The sequence below is a fragment of the Nerophis ophidion genome, linkage group LG08 (genome assembly GCF_033978795.1).
Source record: "Nerophis ophidion isolate RoL-2023_Sa linkage group LG08, RoL_Noph_v1.0, whole genome shotgun sequence".
NCBI lineage: Eukaryota > Metazoa > Chordata > Actinopteri > Syngnathiformes > Syngnathidae > Nerophis > Nerophis ophidion.
The window spans coordinates 48082772-48098801 of record NC_084618.1 but is presented as its reverse complement, the minus strand read 5'-3'; the positions used below and the strand labels follow the sequence as shown (position 1 = coordinate 48098801).

At 40.2% G+C, this 16030-nt stretch overlaps 1 protein-coding gene across 1 annotated transcript in view; it reads right to left on the bottom strand.

Moving 5' to 3' along the window:
- The window catches only part of rac3b (Rac family small GTPase 3b), a 34592-nt gene that overhangs the window by 13212 nt on the left and 5350 nt on the right, over nt 1-16030 (bottom strand). The window contains exons 2-5 of the mRNA XM_061908730.1: nt 10612-10683; nt 5562-5679; nt 3060-3122; nt 223-382 (exon numbers count right to left, since the gene is read on the bottom strand). Coding sequence (XP_061764714.1) covers nt 223-382; nt 3060-3122; nt 5562-5679; nt 10612-10683 — 413 coding nt within the window. The remainder of the gene's footprint in view (nt 1-222; nt 383-3059; nt 3123-5561; nt 5680-10611; nt 10684-16030) is intronic.

The following is a 16030-nucleotide window of genomic DNA, read 5'->3' as shown; positions in this document are numbered from 1 at the left end:
CAAGGACACAATAGCTGTGACTTGGATGGCGGAAACTGGATTCGAAACAGGAACCCTCAAGTTGCTGGATGGCTGCTCTACCATCTGAGCCTCACCGACCCCCGTAGGTCAAAAATAGACATTTTTATGACCAAATCTCACTCTTGAGTTTTCGCTTTCGCAGATGACCATAGAATGTAACCCCCGCATGTGCCCGTTAACGTTTGGCATATGTAACCTCACCAATCTCTCTTGCCATGGCCAGACCCTGAGGGTAGGTGATGGGGGAAAGCTTCTTGTCCCGGAGCCTCTCAATGGTGTCCTTGTCATCTCGCAGATCCAGCTTGGTGCCCACCAGGATGATGGGTGTGTTGGGGCAGTGGTGTCTTACTTCAGGGTACCACTGATGCCCACAAACAAAAAGATGCAGACACCCGCACAAATGCATATACGAGAGAAAAAAGAACAGTTAGTTTTCTACAGAGGCAGGATGTTGGACACCTTTTCATGATTGCCCTAAGGTGTGGTTGAAATGGCTACTTAAAGAATGTTAGGGATATTCAGCTTTCAAGTGAATTTTCATGATGAAGCTAACATGTAGGGGTTGTACCGATACCAATAATTACGGTACCAAAATGTATTTAGATACTTTTCAAAATGTAGAGGATCACAAAGTAGATGTCAATATTGACTGTAATTTAACTGAAACTCTAATGATTTATAAAAATGTTTCTTATTGCAATCAAAGGAAAAAATGTTGTCATTATATAACATTGAACACGCAGCTGACATAGGCTCCAGCACCCTCCACCACCCCAAAAGGGACAAGCGGTAGAAAAATGGATGGATGGACACTAGACACCTTGTCTTTTAGTAGTAAGTTAACAAACAAAGGGTCTTAATTGACTGCTGAAGTATGCAGTAACATATTGTGTCATTTCCCTTTCTATTATTTTGTCAAAATTATGAGGGACAAGCAGTAAAAATGGATTATTAATCTACCTGTTTATTACCTGTCTGGTTACTTTCTGTTTTAACATTTTCTACCTACACTTCGGTTAAAATGTAATAATCTCTTATCTGTCTGTTGCTTGGATACTTTACTCAAGTTTTGGGTGATACTACAAATTCTAGAACAGTGGTTCTTAACCTGGGTTCGATCTAACCCTAGGGGTTCGGTGAGTCGGGCTCAGGGATTCGGCAGAGGTCAAAACACACCCGACTCATCGTGTAAATACAAACTTCTCCCTGTCGGTGTATTACGGATACGGAAACAGCTGAGTGTGTAATTTATTTTGAGTTTATGCACTGTGTTGGGTTTTGTTGTTTGAACAAGGTGATGTTCATGCACGGTTCATTTTGTACACCAGTAAAAAAAACATGGTAACACTTTAGTATGGGGAACATAGTCACCATTAATTAGTTGGTTAATAACATGCAAATTAGTAACATTTTGGCTCTTAACTAGTCATTATTAAGTACTATTAATGCCTTATTATAACCCTAACCGTCTAACCCTAACCAAATAACTCTAAAATAAGGCTTTATTACTTAGAATATGTTCCACTATTGTCCAAATAACTCTAAATGAAGTCTTTGTTACTTAAAATGTGTCCCCCATTCTAAAGTGTTACCCAAAACATCCAACTTTGTCTTATATTTGAAAAAAAAGCAAAAAAACATTTTATTTTTCACTAGAGAAATGTTCGGTGAATGCGCATATGAAACTGGTGGGGTTCGATACCTCCAACAAGGTTAAGAACCACTGTTCTATAATCAATCCAATACCAAGTAGTAACAGGGTCATACATTGGTCATATTTAAAGTTCTCCTGTGTCCAGGGATGTATTTTCTTCAGTTAATAAACAATAACAAATGAATGAAAATGTTGACATAATAAAAAATACAGATGTAATCATTGGAGTATTGACGATATACGGCTCTTGTACTTGGTATCGTTACAGCCGCTGTTTGTATACGGCATTTATTTACATTCTGGAGCGCTAGCTTGCTGTTAGCTGTTAGCGGTTGTATCCAATGGTGTGTAGTGAAGCATGTTTAACTATTCCTCGTCCTGCATGGATTATATTTGTAAGCAAAATCGTTTATTTGTTGCCATAGACTGTGAACTGCGGATGGACGCTAGCCATCTTTAAAACATATTTTCCAGAGCGGCGCTTGGGTGTGAAAGGCTTCAACTTTATCTTTGATTTTTAAACCAAAATACGTCCATTATGTCCCCACAATTTGTCTGCTTGTAAATACATCGTGCGTATGCGATGCCTATCACATGCCTTTTGCTCACTTTACTAGTAATGTCAAAACTTGACAACAGCACGCCGTCATGTCTGGGGAAAAGAAAGTTCAGGTATTTTTCAGAAGCAGTATAATACTGTCCATAACTCATTAGTACCATGGTACTTTATTAGTACGGGTATACCACACAACCCTACTACAGTGTAAAATCTACATGTGAATTTAATTTGCTCTTGACCTAAACATTCAACTGGCAAAATTCAAACTCTGAGTGTATTCAGGAGGTTGCAACAAGAGAGACTGCAATTTGTGCAGTTGGACATGTGCATTCATATGTTTAGAGAAGGTCAAATTCAGTTCACCTGTAAAGGGTCGAGTACATTTTAGGTTTATCCAGAAATTTCACCCAAAAGCCGAATATCCCCAAACTCTTTTTTTAGTTTTGATGTTAGAGCGCAAAACCCTCAGGCAACTTCCAGCAGCATCACATGACCAGGATCATGCATACTCTACACAGCAAGCTTGGACCCTCGCAAGAGTGTGATTTCAAATGAAAGCGTCTCATGATGCTCAGCAGATGAAACCACAATGGGCCGTCAGGCTCACTCTGTAGAGTGTCTGACCTCGTCTTGCAACCCTTTTTCTGCCCCACAAGGGAACAGTTAAAATCCAGGGGTTGTAAGGCGAGGCCTGGACAGTTGAGGAGGGAGTATGACAAAAATGAGCCAGGTGGAGCTAAAGATGTGCCTCGTTGTGGTCAGACTCGGCATGGATGGGAACCAAAGAGGGAGGAGGGAAGTTGGGCGTTCAGTCAGCGTACTGACCTTAGCTCGGACGTTCTCAAAGGAAGCCGGACTGACCAGGGAGAAGCATATCAAGAACACATCCTGGGAGAGAACCAGAGAGATGGCTCCTTGAGTGCAACATCAGTGTGTGTGGAGCCTCAAAGTGGAAACCGTTGGATCGACTCTGACAAAAAAGATTTCATCCTAAAGTGCCTAGAAATTATTAGACTACTGACAAACACTGATCATTTCTTTATGTGTGACTTGTTTTATGATTTCCAGTCATAACCTAAGATGCCAATGTTTTGTTCAATAAAGCTCAACCCAGTGGTTCTAAACTGGTATGGCTTTTTAGTTGGTCTCTTTGTCCTAACCGAATTCATGGAATTTGTATATGTTGCACAAATTCAAATATATTCAGATGCAAAAATATAGGCTCACAAAAATGTAAATATCTACCAAAAAGATCTCATCAAGAGCTCTTCAAAAAACTTGATCTGTTCACGAATGTCAGATCATAACCAGGCAAAGACTCAGGACCAACTACCCACTGGTTGCCTCGATTGACCTACATTGGATTGGTACGAAAACGTATCAGTGCCCGAAGACACTTTTTTCTTTTTCTGTATGCGACACCCGATGAACAAAGTTTGGACATTAAATTATAAAACAAGGAATGGGTATGGAATTTCGTATTTTTATTGGCAACTAAATTCCGTTCACAATGCCCGGTATCGATTCGCGTAAAATCAAATGAGGCCCCTTTTCGTGATTTATGATCCACATGACGTCAGGTTTGGTTGGATACTTGGCCGGCTTAACCACTCAGAGCGGCCTCGGCCGGGCTGCCTTGAGGGAATGTTACAATTTTTCATGGCAACAAATTAAGTATGCTTGATAGAAAACATTAAAAGTGCAATCAGGCTCCACATTTCAAAATGCGCTAGCTCAGTGCTGGATTTGCCATTGGATTGGATTGGCCATAGACATGCTACAGATTAGCATTAGCAATTTTACATGGAGATTTCAAAACCTACAAATTTGGCAATGACTCAACTATGATGCACTTTACAATCAAACAGCAGGTGTGTAATAAGTACCATCCCCACAGTATGAACACTTTTGAGGGTGTAACAAAGGATTAAGATTCATATTACTGGCAAGGAATGCACTGTGGCCCAGAGTCCTGCATAAAGAGAATATGGGTTTCAGGCGATCTCAACGATTGGTCAAAAGGCACTATTTACTATTATAGCGCCCTCAGGTGTGTGTTAGAGTGCCCGTTGGTCACTAAACACTGCATGAATGTAGCAGCAGAGTACGTCAAATACAGCCCCAAAATAATACTTTACCTTAATAAAAGCATGTTTTATTCTAAGTTTATATGTTGGAGTCCGTTTAGAACTATATATAGACATTTTATTTTGGTTTATTTCGTAAGAAAAACTAACGTCGAAACGACAGCAGTTGTATATATCCAGGTACGGCCGCACACGTCCTTGGTAGCAGTCATGGCGGCGCCTGCTGCTTCATTGGCCATACTCTCTTTATACACGACTCAGCTGTAGCCTGTACACTATTGCCATTTAACGTCTTGGAATTGCAACTGCATGCAATGTCTACCATTCAACACTTACAAAAGAGACTCGGAAGTGGACAAAAGCAACTGGACAGCAAAGTTTTTATAAACTCACTATTAAATGTTGGATAGAAAATTAACAAACAAACAAGATTAATATTTCTTCACACAAGACAACACACAAAAGTACCACAAATTGGTGTTGGTGAGTATCGGTGTTGATTCCCAGGTAATGGGAATTGGTATCCTATTGATTGAAATGTGACAGGTGCATAGCCCGAGCTAAAAAACCAATCCAATGAAGGTCAATGTATGGTAAGCTATCTGAACAAAACATCCAAAATTTAGCTTTGTGTTCCAGGTGAAAATGGAAATTAGTGTAATATCTAATTATCTCAATAATTGTATTTTTTAATTTGTTTATTTATAAAACAAGCTGCAGCGTCACAAATGCCCAAACACCATATTTGGGACAACACTTGCCTTCAAATACTCAGAATTCCTAACTTGAATGCGTGTCACATCGCAACTAATTCAGTTTTACTCGTTTATATCTGAGATGTTTTCAAAAACTTATGATTGTGTTTTCCGCATTAAGCAGAACAAAGCAGGATGTGTGTCCATTTCAAGACATATGACTTACAGTCGGCAGTGTTATTGCTTTCAAGGATAAACCAGCAAACTAGGAGAGTCAGCAAGTTGATATTTCCAAAGCAGTTAAGAGATCTGTGTTGGTAAGAGGTAACTGCAGGGTAAAAGCATGACGCAGCAATCATTTGCTCGTGATTAGTACATTTTCAAACCACTAAGGGAAAGGAATGGTTAACAAGATTAAAAAGCTTGTGAAATATCTGTAAAATCATCTTATAATATGATATCGACTGGCTGTTCAACGAGACTGTAGCTGGAGATTGTCTGGAAAGCTGTTCGGCGGGGTGGCAGGCAAGAGTGGATTTGAATACCGTCTGTGGGTAAGATAGTGGTCTGAGCCTATCGTAGTCCTCCTGTCCAGCTGTATCCCAAAGGCCCAGATTGACAGGCTTCCCATCCACCATAACATTGGCAGAGTAGTTGTCAAAGCTGTGGAAAGGATGAAGAAGTACTTGAGTAAAACTGGATTTGCTGATAGAATTTCTCTAAACAAATTTGTAACAAAAATAAAGTAAGTAATTATGAGTAATGATTAATTATGAGTATAACTTTGAGGAAGTTAGTGAACATGTGGTGCGCTTGCCCAGTGAGCAAAAAGAAACGCTGTCCTGATAAATTTCAGCGGTCTCGGAGCAACAAAGGTCGACACAGTGCGTTCGGAAAAATATTGTCTATTGCCTGTGTACCATATTTTTCGGACTATAGGGCGCACCTGATCATAAGGGGCATTGCTGTTGAGCGGGTCTATCCAGGTCTATTTTTATATAAAAGGTGCACAGGATTATAGGGCGCAAAAAATAGGTCATATTATGATTTCTTTCCACAATTATTATATCTCCTTGTGGTCAACATTACATGTAACGGTGGTTCTTTGGTCAAAATATTGCATATATTATGTTTTACAGATCTTCAAGTTATTTTAAGACCGTCTCTTCAGGATGCGCCGTTTTGTGGGCGGTCTTTTTTAGGTGGCTCATCTTCGACAGCGTCTTCTACCAGTCATCATGGTTGTACCGGTAGTTTTTAGCGCTTCCATGGCAAGTCTACTGACAGATATAGGTTAGAACTGTATGCTACTTGATATTATAAATAGAAAGAGTGGAGGATGAATGACCCTCAACAAGAGGATAGAGAAAAAAGGTCACTCTGCACATTTCAGCGTGGCCTTTTATTGTGGGCAGCTTAAAGCACACCTGTGCAATAATCATGCTGTTTAATCACTATCTTGATATGCCACACCTGTGAAGTGTAATGGATTATCTTGGCAAAGAAGAAATGCTCAATAACACAGATGTAGATATTTGTGAACAATATTTGAGAGGAATATGTCTTTTCTGTGTATGTAGTAAAAGTCTTTGACTTCAACTCATGAAAAATGGGAGCAAAAACAAAAGTGTTGTGTTTATATTTTATTCAGTAGATATATATATATATATATATATATATATATATATATATATATATATATATATATATATATATATATATATATATATATATATATATATATATATTTATATATGGTTGTGTGTGTGTTGCGTTAGTAGTTAGTGCATGCTGCCCCTGCTTGCTAATTTCTGCTTACAGCTATCGCCGCCAGCTAGCCCCTGGGTGGGTGAAAAGAGGATCAGAGTGTGTAAGCCTCCTCCTGCTGGTACAAAGCCTCTCCACCACCAAGACTCCTGTGGTGCCTCCTCGTGGCCACACACGGTAAAATGTTTCTTTGTGGACACAGGCTAAATTGTAGAGGATCTTGGAGCAGCAGTGGGCCCCAGAGGCAAGGCGTGCAGGCCCACCAGTGAGTGGACACGCCATGGCGTCCTCTGGAATGGAAAAGGCTAAGGGAGCAAACCCCAACAGAAAACCTGGCCTGGACTCCGTTAGGCACTTCAGTGTGTGAAGCACTGTTCTCCCAACTACTGCAGCCGAACTGACGCAGAATGTATTGGTTCTCCATTCCTTTGGACAACGCCAGCAAGGCAGAGAGGGGTGCCCTGTTGCTTGGGCAAAACAAGATCTCCATACACCTTGCCCAGGCTTCTTGTGCCCTGGAGAGGAAACTCCAGCTTCACTGTGCAGTGAAGGCACAACACGGGATGGCTCAACAATTATTGGTTATAAGCCCTTTCTTGTTTGGCACAGGGATGGGCGCCAGGGGCTACCTTCGTCGGTGGGAGAGATGTTTCAGCTTACTGGACAGCTACCACCCGCTTCAAGCTGGGTATCCCCCAGCCAATTAGGTGCTGCTCTGCCACAGCCTGCCTGCTTCATTGGATGCATGAAGCTAAGAGACTCTTCCTGACAAGTGGGCTATAAATGTTGCACCAAGCAAAACACATAAAACAAAGACTCCAGCACTACGTCTGGGATGCTGGAATGTCAGGACCATGACCCCCGGACTAACTGACAACCTGCTAGATATAAGCGACACCCGCAAGACTGCAGTCATTAACAACAAACTCTTGAAGCGACAAATGGACATCTCTATCCTTCAGGAAACCCGACTCCTCTCATCAGGCTCACTGAGAGAAAGAAATTACACCTTCTTCTGGCAGGGGAACCCTCCGGGTGAAACGAAAAAATACAGAGTTGGCTTTGCGGTCAAGAACGCTCTAGTAGGAGCAATATATCACCTACAGGCGGCTTAGAGAGAATCTTAATCCTCTGCCTTAACACAACCATGGGACCTGTCCACCTAGTGAGTGTGTACGCGCCAACACTTAGCTCCTCCCACAAAATAAAGGACACATTGTATGATGAGCTTGAGGCGAATGTGAGAAACATCTCCAAACAAGATCAGCTCTACTTGCTTGGTGACTTTAACGCAAGAGTTGGCTTAGATCACGACTCCTGGCCATCTTGCTTGGGTTACAATGACATTGGTAGAATGAACAAGAATGGGCAGCTTCTCCTTGAGTTCTGCACATTTCACAATCTCTGCATCATTAACTCATACTTTCAGTCCAAACCCCGCCACAAAGTCTCCATGAGACACCCAAGATCTGGCCACTGGCACCAGTTGGACCTGATTATATCATGGCGCTCTGACATCAGAAGTGTCTTCCAAACCCGTACCTTTCACAGTGCGGACTGTGACACCGATCACTCCCTCGTCTGCTGTAGAGTCAAACTGCAGACAAAAAATATCTACAGAGCCAAACCTAGAGGACCCCCCCCCCCCCCCCCCCCACTGAATGGACTCCAGGTTCTCGCTGAGAAAATATACTCAGAACCTCAGGCAGGGTTCAGAGCAGAAAGGCCTACCACTGACATGATTTTCTCTCTGAGAAAGCTGCAGTAGAAGTGTAGAGAGCAAAGAAAACCACTCTACATGGCATTTATTGACCTAAGGAAAGCTTTCGACCTTGTGAGCAGGAGTGGCCTCTTTCAGCTGGTTGAACAAAGAGGCTGTCCCCCCAAACTTCTTTGCATCCCCCAGTCCTTCCACACCGACATGCCACACCATTCAGCTCGATGGGTTCATGTCTGACCCCTGCAAAATTGAATGGGATCTTCTTTTCCCTCCTCCTGCGCCAAGCATTTGGTACAGCAACTGAAGCAGTCTACCTTTACTCAAGGACAGACGGTAAACTATTCAACCTTGCCTGTCTGAAACCCAAAACAAAGGTCAGGCCACTCGTCATCCGAGCCATGCTGTTTGCTGACGACGCAGCAGTGGTAGCACACTCCTAGGAGCACCTGCAAACCCTAATGGACCAGTTCACCAAAGCCTGTCGGGACTTCAGCCTGACCATCAGTCTGAGCAAAACCAAGACGATGGGACAGGGAACCCCCCCCCCTCATCACCATCAACAACTACTCCCTGAAAGTCGTTAACACCTTCACCTACCTCGGTTCCACAATCACCCAGCCTGTCACTCGATGCCAAACTTAGTGGCCGCATAAGAAAATCTGCCTCAACTTTTGGGAAGCTTACAGCAAGAGTATGGGAAAACAGCAAGCTTACTATCCACACCAAGGTGCGGGTGTACAAGGCCTGTGTCATCAGCACTCTACTGTACAGTAGTGAAACTTGGACCCTATACTCCCACCAAGACTGGCGGCTAAACATCTTCCAATCTTCCCCTAATAGGCATCACCTGGAGGGACAAACTAACCAGTCCTGGAGAGAGCACAGCTTCCCAGCAAGTGCTCCCTACTGAGGCAGCGACGTCTCTGCTGGCTGTGCCATGTCTGACGGATGGACGTTGCGCGAATCCCAAAGGACATCCTCTATGATGAACTCACAACTGGCAAGAGGCAGATTGGTGGTACCCAGCTGTGTTACAAGGACGTCTGCAAACAAGACCTCAAGTCTTTTGACATCAGCCCAGACAGCTGGGAAGATGCAGCCCAGGACCGCCTTCAGTGGCAGCAGGCACTCCGCAGCAGGCTGCTCAGGGCAGAAACCACCCTGGCCCAACACCACGAGGCTAAGAGGACAAAGAGAGAAAAACAGGGTTCTGCGAAACTGGCAACATCTATGGGACCGGTCTGGATATATGAAATCTGTGGTCGGTAATGTCTATTACGAATTGGCCTAAACGACTTACAGGAGACGCTGCGACAAAACCTGACTCCAAGGCACAGGAAATGAATTGTCTTCAGAGACTGCGATGCTGATGAATAAATATAAATATATGTGTGTGTGTGTGTGTGTGTGTGTGTGTGTGTGTGTGTGTGTGTGTGTGTGCGTGTATATATTAGGATTGTGAATCTTTTTATTTGGTTCTTGGGGTCACCGATTCGATTCAGAATCTATTCTACATTCAAAATGATTCTCGATTCCTAATCAATGCTTTTTTGATAACATCGGGTGCTTGTTCTATGATTAACTACATTCCTTCATAAAATAGACAAACAGCTATGATACTTTTTTATATGACTTACTCTATGTACAGAAAATATGGCCATCTACATTACCAATATGATGATGTCTGGATGGAAAGGACAGATTTTAAAAAAATAAAGGCTGGATGGATATATATATAATAATAATATTTATTTTTAATCAATTAAGAATTGGTACAAATAACAATCGCGTAATTGGGTAATATAATAATACAGTCATATCTTTGACAGGTTTTTAGCACCTATCTTGTAAACAGCAAACTTCTGTTTTCAAGTAGTTCACTCAAATTAGCCTCAATTTGTTTAAGGCACAACGAATCCAATTCACACAATACAAACCAAATTGTCAATGATCAGTCAGTTTATTGATTATCACGCCCATTCCTTGTTCATGCTGCCTTGCCATGCATGCTTACCAAGGACTTGATAGTGCTTTGATATACTGCAGCTAAAAGTTCAGTTGTGCCAACACAAATGTCAGTGTGTACAATATGCAACGTGTGTACTCACACAGTGGGGATGTATTCACCGGGGAACGCATTGGTCGTGTAGCTAATCAGCAGACAGGTCTTACCCACAGCCCTAAAGGTATACAAAGGAAACACATGATGTATTATACAGTTTCATATAAAAATATGAAAGTGAATGGATCTATGTGTCTGTGTGTGTGTGTGTGTGTGTGTGCTACTGCCTTTTAGTGAGTGACACACTGACACTGGCCTACATTCACATTGCCTGGGGGACAAGTTGCCCCCTGACAACCCCCCATCCCCACACCACACGTCGTGCTCACACACTTAGAATCACAGGCGGAGCCGACCTCTCACCTCCTCGCAAATAGTGATTTGATGGTGCATGGACAATTAAGGCCTGTGTAATGTTTGCTTTTGTGTATATATTTCTGCAGACAGTGTACTGTAAATGGTGGTGTGGATATGTGTGACAGTGCCGGAAAATGGATTTGGGTTCAGTGAGTTCTGTTCGGACAGGAGCACAACACTAATGGAGATTAAAAGGGCGACATTCTTCCATATTAATATCTTACAGAAATAGTATGATTTGAATTGTTTATTTGACATGCTATGTGCTGATCTAAAATTGATAAAATAAACAACAATTTTCCATCCATCCATTTTCTACCGCTTATTCCCTTTTGGGGTCACGGGGGGACCCTGGCGCCTATCTCAGCTACAATCGGGCGGAAGGCGGAGTACACCCTGGACAAGTCGCCATCTCATAAACAACAATTAATATAATATTATTACCTTTTAGGAAGGAATATTAGAGCCATTTTGAGTATATATATATATATATATATATATATATATATATATATATATATGTATATATATATATATATTAGGGCTGGGCGATATATTGACATATACGATATATCGCGGGTTTGTCTCTGGTGCGATATAGAAAAGGACTATATTGTGATATTTGAGTATACGTTCTCACGCAGTTTTTAGCTGCAGGCATTACACTCCAGGTTCTCCTTGCTCTTTCCTGTCTCTCCTCACAGACAGAAAGCACACCTTCTTACATACATCACATACTGTCACGTCATAGGTCACATACGTATACGCCCTCGCGGAGCAGAGAGGTAGCGGCATGGGTAAAGTTAACTGTGATGTTAGCAGAGCCGTACGAGTGGTAACACGAGAGAAAGAAGGTGCGAATGAAGGAAGAAGTAATTCCCAAGAAAAACAGCAGGGGGTCCATTGTCTGGCGGTGGTTTGCCTTCAAGTGGGAATATGTCGAACAGACAACTGTTAGAAGTCAAGCATGCGGCACAAGCGTTGCTATAAAAAGTAGCATTACTGCTAATAGGTAGGATCATTTGATAAGTCACCTGCTGGATAATGAAGAGTGCTTACTTCGCATGTCAACATCTCCGTGCGGTGCCACACGCCCACACCATCAAAATGCAGAGGCAAACATTTACACATCAACTACGTATTAAAAAAATGTAATTTAATAACGTCCGTAGTAACCCACCACATAGTGAAGGACGAACACTATTTGATTTCCCATTATGCAGCTCATTTTTATTTGACACTTAAAATGTCTCTGACAATCTTGCACTTTCTGTTTTGGAAATGACATGAATGTTTGTGCCATTGCTTAATAACTGTTTAGTAAATATAGTTTTGTTCAATTGACTTAGTTGTGATTTCTTTCTCTGTAAGAAAGTTTAAAAGTAACATATATTAATGCAGTATGAAGAAGAATGTTTTAATGTAGACACAAAGAATCATCATACTGCTGTGATTATATGTATCAAGTGTTAATTTAAGTCCAAGGCAAAATATCGAGATATATATCGTGTCTCACGATATGGCCTAAAAATATCGAGATAGTAAAAAAAAAAGGCCATATCGCCCAGCCCATATATATACTGTATGTATATATGTATATATATATATATATATATATACATATATATATATATATATATATATATATATACATATATACATACATATACAATTCATAAAACATAGTATTTAAATTGAATATACATTAGTGAGTATTATTAGCAGCGCAATGGTGCACGCTTGTGCTTTTAATTGCAGAAGGCATGAGGTGATGATATGCAATACATGTTTTACTTTATTGATGAAAATGATTATTTACTTTGTATTAATAAACAAATTAATTGTTAGTTTGATACAAATTATAAGATGATGTATTTTTTTTTAAAAGTGTGTATAGCAAATGTCTAAACTTAAAAGTACAAACTATGCTACAAGAAACCAAGGTAAAATAGTAGATAAAAGTTTATCTAATACTTGGCCTGTGAATCTTTGATAACCACAGGATTCGATTCAGTTCATGGGAGTGTCGATTTGGTTCGGGAATCGATTCTCGATTCAATACAATTGCAATTACAAAATCAATACTTTTTAGTAATATTGGGTCTTTGATTAACTACATTCCTACATGAAACATATTAACAACTCTAATCAAAGTCTATATTACTTAAAAGAAAACTGGTTTGTTTAATAAAATGCGTCCTAAACATTTAATAATTGATTAAGTCCTTTCAGTCGCCATGAAAGTTAGAGCAGACATTGTACAGTAAGATAACATTTTATTATGTTTGTATTCCTTGTTTAGCACTTAGCCATACTGCTACATGTTATTTATATTGTTAAACTGTCTATAGCACTCACTATACACAAATTGAAAAATGTACAGTTAATTCATGTGATTGGTATCAGCATCGGCTGCATAAATCCCTAATCGGAACATACCTATTATTTCTACTTTAAATTGAGGTGAAACGTGTTGGCTTGAAATGTGTATCACTCGTGTTGTCCAGCTCTTTGTATTGAAGAGATGATAAACTATCTAGTCTGACACAGAGACGGTTGTCACACTATGGGATTTTTATTTTAAAGGTTAAAAAAAATCCAATTAAAAAAAGCAATAGGTCAAAACTAAATTTAAAAGTTGAATTGTTTTGACCGGTTCTCAAATAAACTATTTTATATATTTTAACTAGGGATGTCAAAATTAACGCAATAACATGTTAACTTCGAGTTCCTTTAAAGGTGCTAATGTTCTTAACACGCAGACGTCCTAAATCCCTTTTGACCCTCGGTCCACTCCGTAGCGTGCGACATGTAATGGCGTTCAGTTACTGTTGAGCCACAAACTCAAAATTAGCGAGCAGAAATGCACAAAGAAAAGGTTGCATTAGGGAAATCCCATGTGTAAAGCCATGACAAGTCGTTCTCCCGACATAACAAGACTATTCTATCTTAAAATGTCGTGAGACAACATCACTTCACTGGCGCACTTTGCTGCTTACAGAGAGGTGGAACTTTATTTTCATGTTTGGATTGGGGTTAAGTGCATTGAAAACACAAAAGGTAGTTTGTTACCCTAACTGCTCTAGTAAAATGGAATACAAGCTCCGCAGAAATGAAAGAAAGTAAGCAGGAAGTCTAGAGTATTTTTTTGGGGGGGGAGAGGGGGACTTTCCCATCCTCCAAATATGTTAAAACACCTTTTCTCATACCAATCACATACTTCCGGCTTCACAATAACAGTGCTATGCGTCAAATCCAGTATAACTATTGTAACAAAATTAAAAATATTCTTACATTATAATCATGCTTTGTCAAAGATGTTTTGTAATGTAATCTGTGATATTTCTACCGAAATAAATGTTTTCTGGCAAATTGAAATAAAGTGTGTATTATTTTAGAACTTCTGATTAATAGTCCGGAATTCCACAATCTTTAGCAGGCTCTAAATTACATGTTATTAATAAATAGATATAGTTAAAACATGTAACGCAGAAATATGAAAATGATTACTTGTACAACATGTAATGCACAGAATATCAGAAGCATTTATTCAGGTAGAAATATCACAGATAGCATTACAAAACATGACAATCAAACATGATCGTAACAATCACATTTAGTGTTATTAACGTGTGAAACTGTTACTTAAACATGGAACAGTTACTCCTCCTCTAAATGCAAGTGCTCCTACAGCCGGAATACAAAATTTGGTATTTTTTAAAATGTCATTAAAAGCATCTTTATGTCATTATTGTGTTGAGCTGTTTAAAAAAGCAAAACATTTAAAAACATTTGATTAAAGCAAACTAATTGTCCAGTCACTTTAATAAAAACCCAAAAATTATGTGTCTAGGCAACTCCTAGTGATGAAAAACTAGATCTGTGATTAGAACACAATTCATTTTAATAGTTTGACATCCCTAATAACACAAAATGAGCCAAGAAACATGAACAGTAAACAAATCTTTGGACCAACATATGTGATAACCACCCCCGGATGGAATTTCTTGCTAGCATTAAGGCTGCCAAAAACAATAACTAGTAAGCTAGTTGAGCATTCCCTTAACTTTTAAAAAAATATTTTGTTATAAAGCCAGTGTGTGAAAGACAAATACTGACAACACTGAATATTTACAATTTGATATTGAAAACACAAAAAGTTACACTTAAAGTACCAATGAATCTCTCTCACACACACTAGGTGTGGTGAAATTATCATCTGCATTTGACCCATCACCCTTGATCACCCCCTGGAATGTGAGGGGAGCAGTGAGCAGCAGCGGTGGCCGCGGCCAGGAATAATTTTTGGTGATTCAACCCCCAACCTTTGATGCTGAGTGCCAAGTAGGGAGGTAATGGGTCCCATTTTAATAGTCTTGTCATCTATCATCAACTTTAACTGTCTTACCACAGGGAAGATAACATAATGATTGTAACAACCAACCCTGTTATGCCTTAAACCGAAAAAAATATATATTGTATAATTGTATGAATTATGTTGCTGCCACAGATAGATGAACAGTGATACATTATTTTAGTTACCGTATTTCCTTGAATAGCCGCCGGGGCGCTAATTAATTTAAAACCTTTTCTCACTCCTTCGCTTATTCAAAGCATGCGGTAAAAGTAAGCAGGCGCTAACAACTTTAAAACCTATGCTCACCCCTTGGCTATATTATACACGCGCCCCCAACCCCGCCTACCTCAACCGACGCACGGGGGGTTGTTGCTAGCGGGTGTATAATATAGCCAAGAGTCATGGATACACAGCATTATGGGTAATGTTTATGTTACGTCTATAATGTGTTACAGAGCCAATGTTCTCCAGAAATGTGTTTGGTGTGGGTTCACAGAGTGTGGCACATATTATTAAGAGTGTTAAAGTTGTTTTATATCACAACCATTAGTGTGATCTGTATGGCTGTGGAACAAGACCCCTGGTTTACACATAGCAAAAGCAAAAAAAACTTCTCATCCATTTTGAAAAAGACGACGGGGAAGTGTCACTCGTGACGTCACGAATTTGACCCGGCGGTAAAAGTGAGCATGCGCTTATTAATATGGGGAGCGAGTTTGACCCGGCAGTAATTCAAGGCAGGCGCATATTA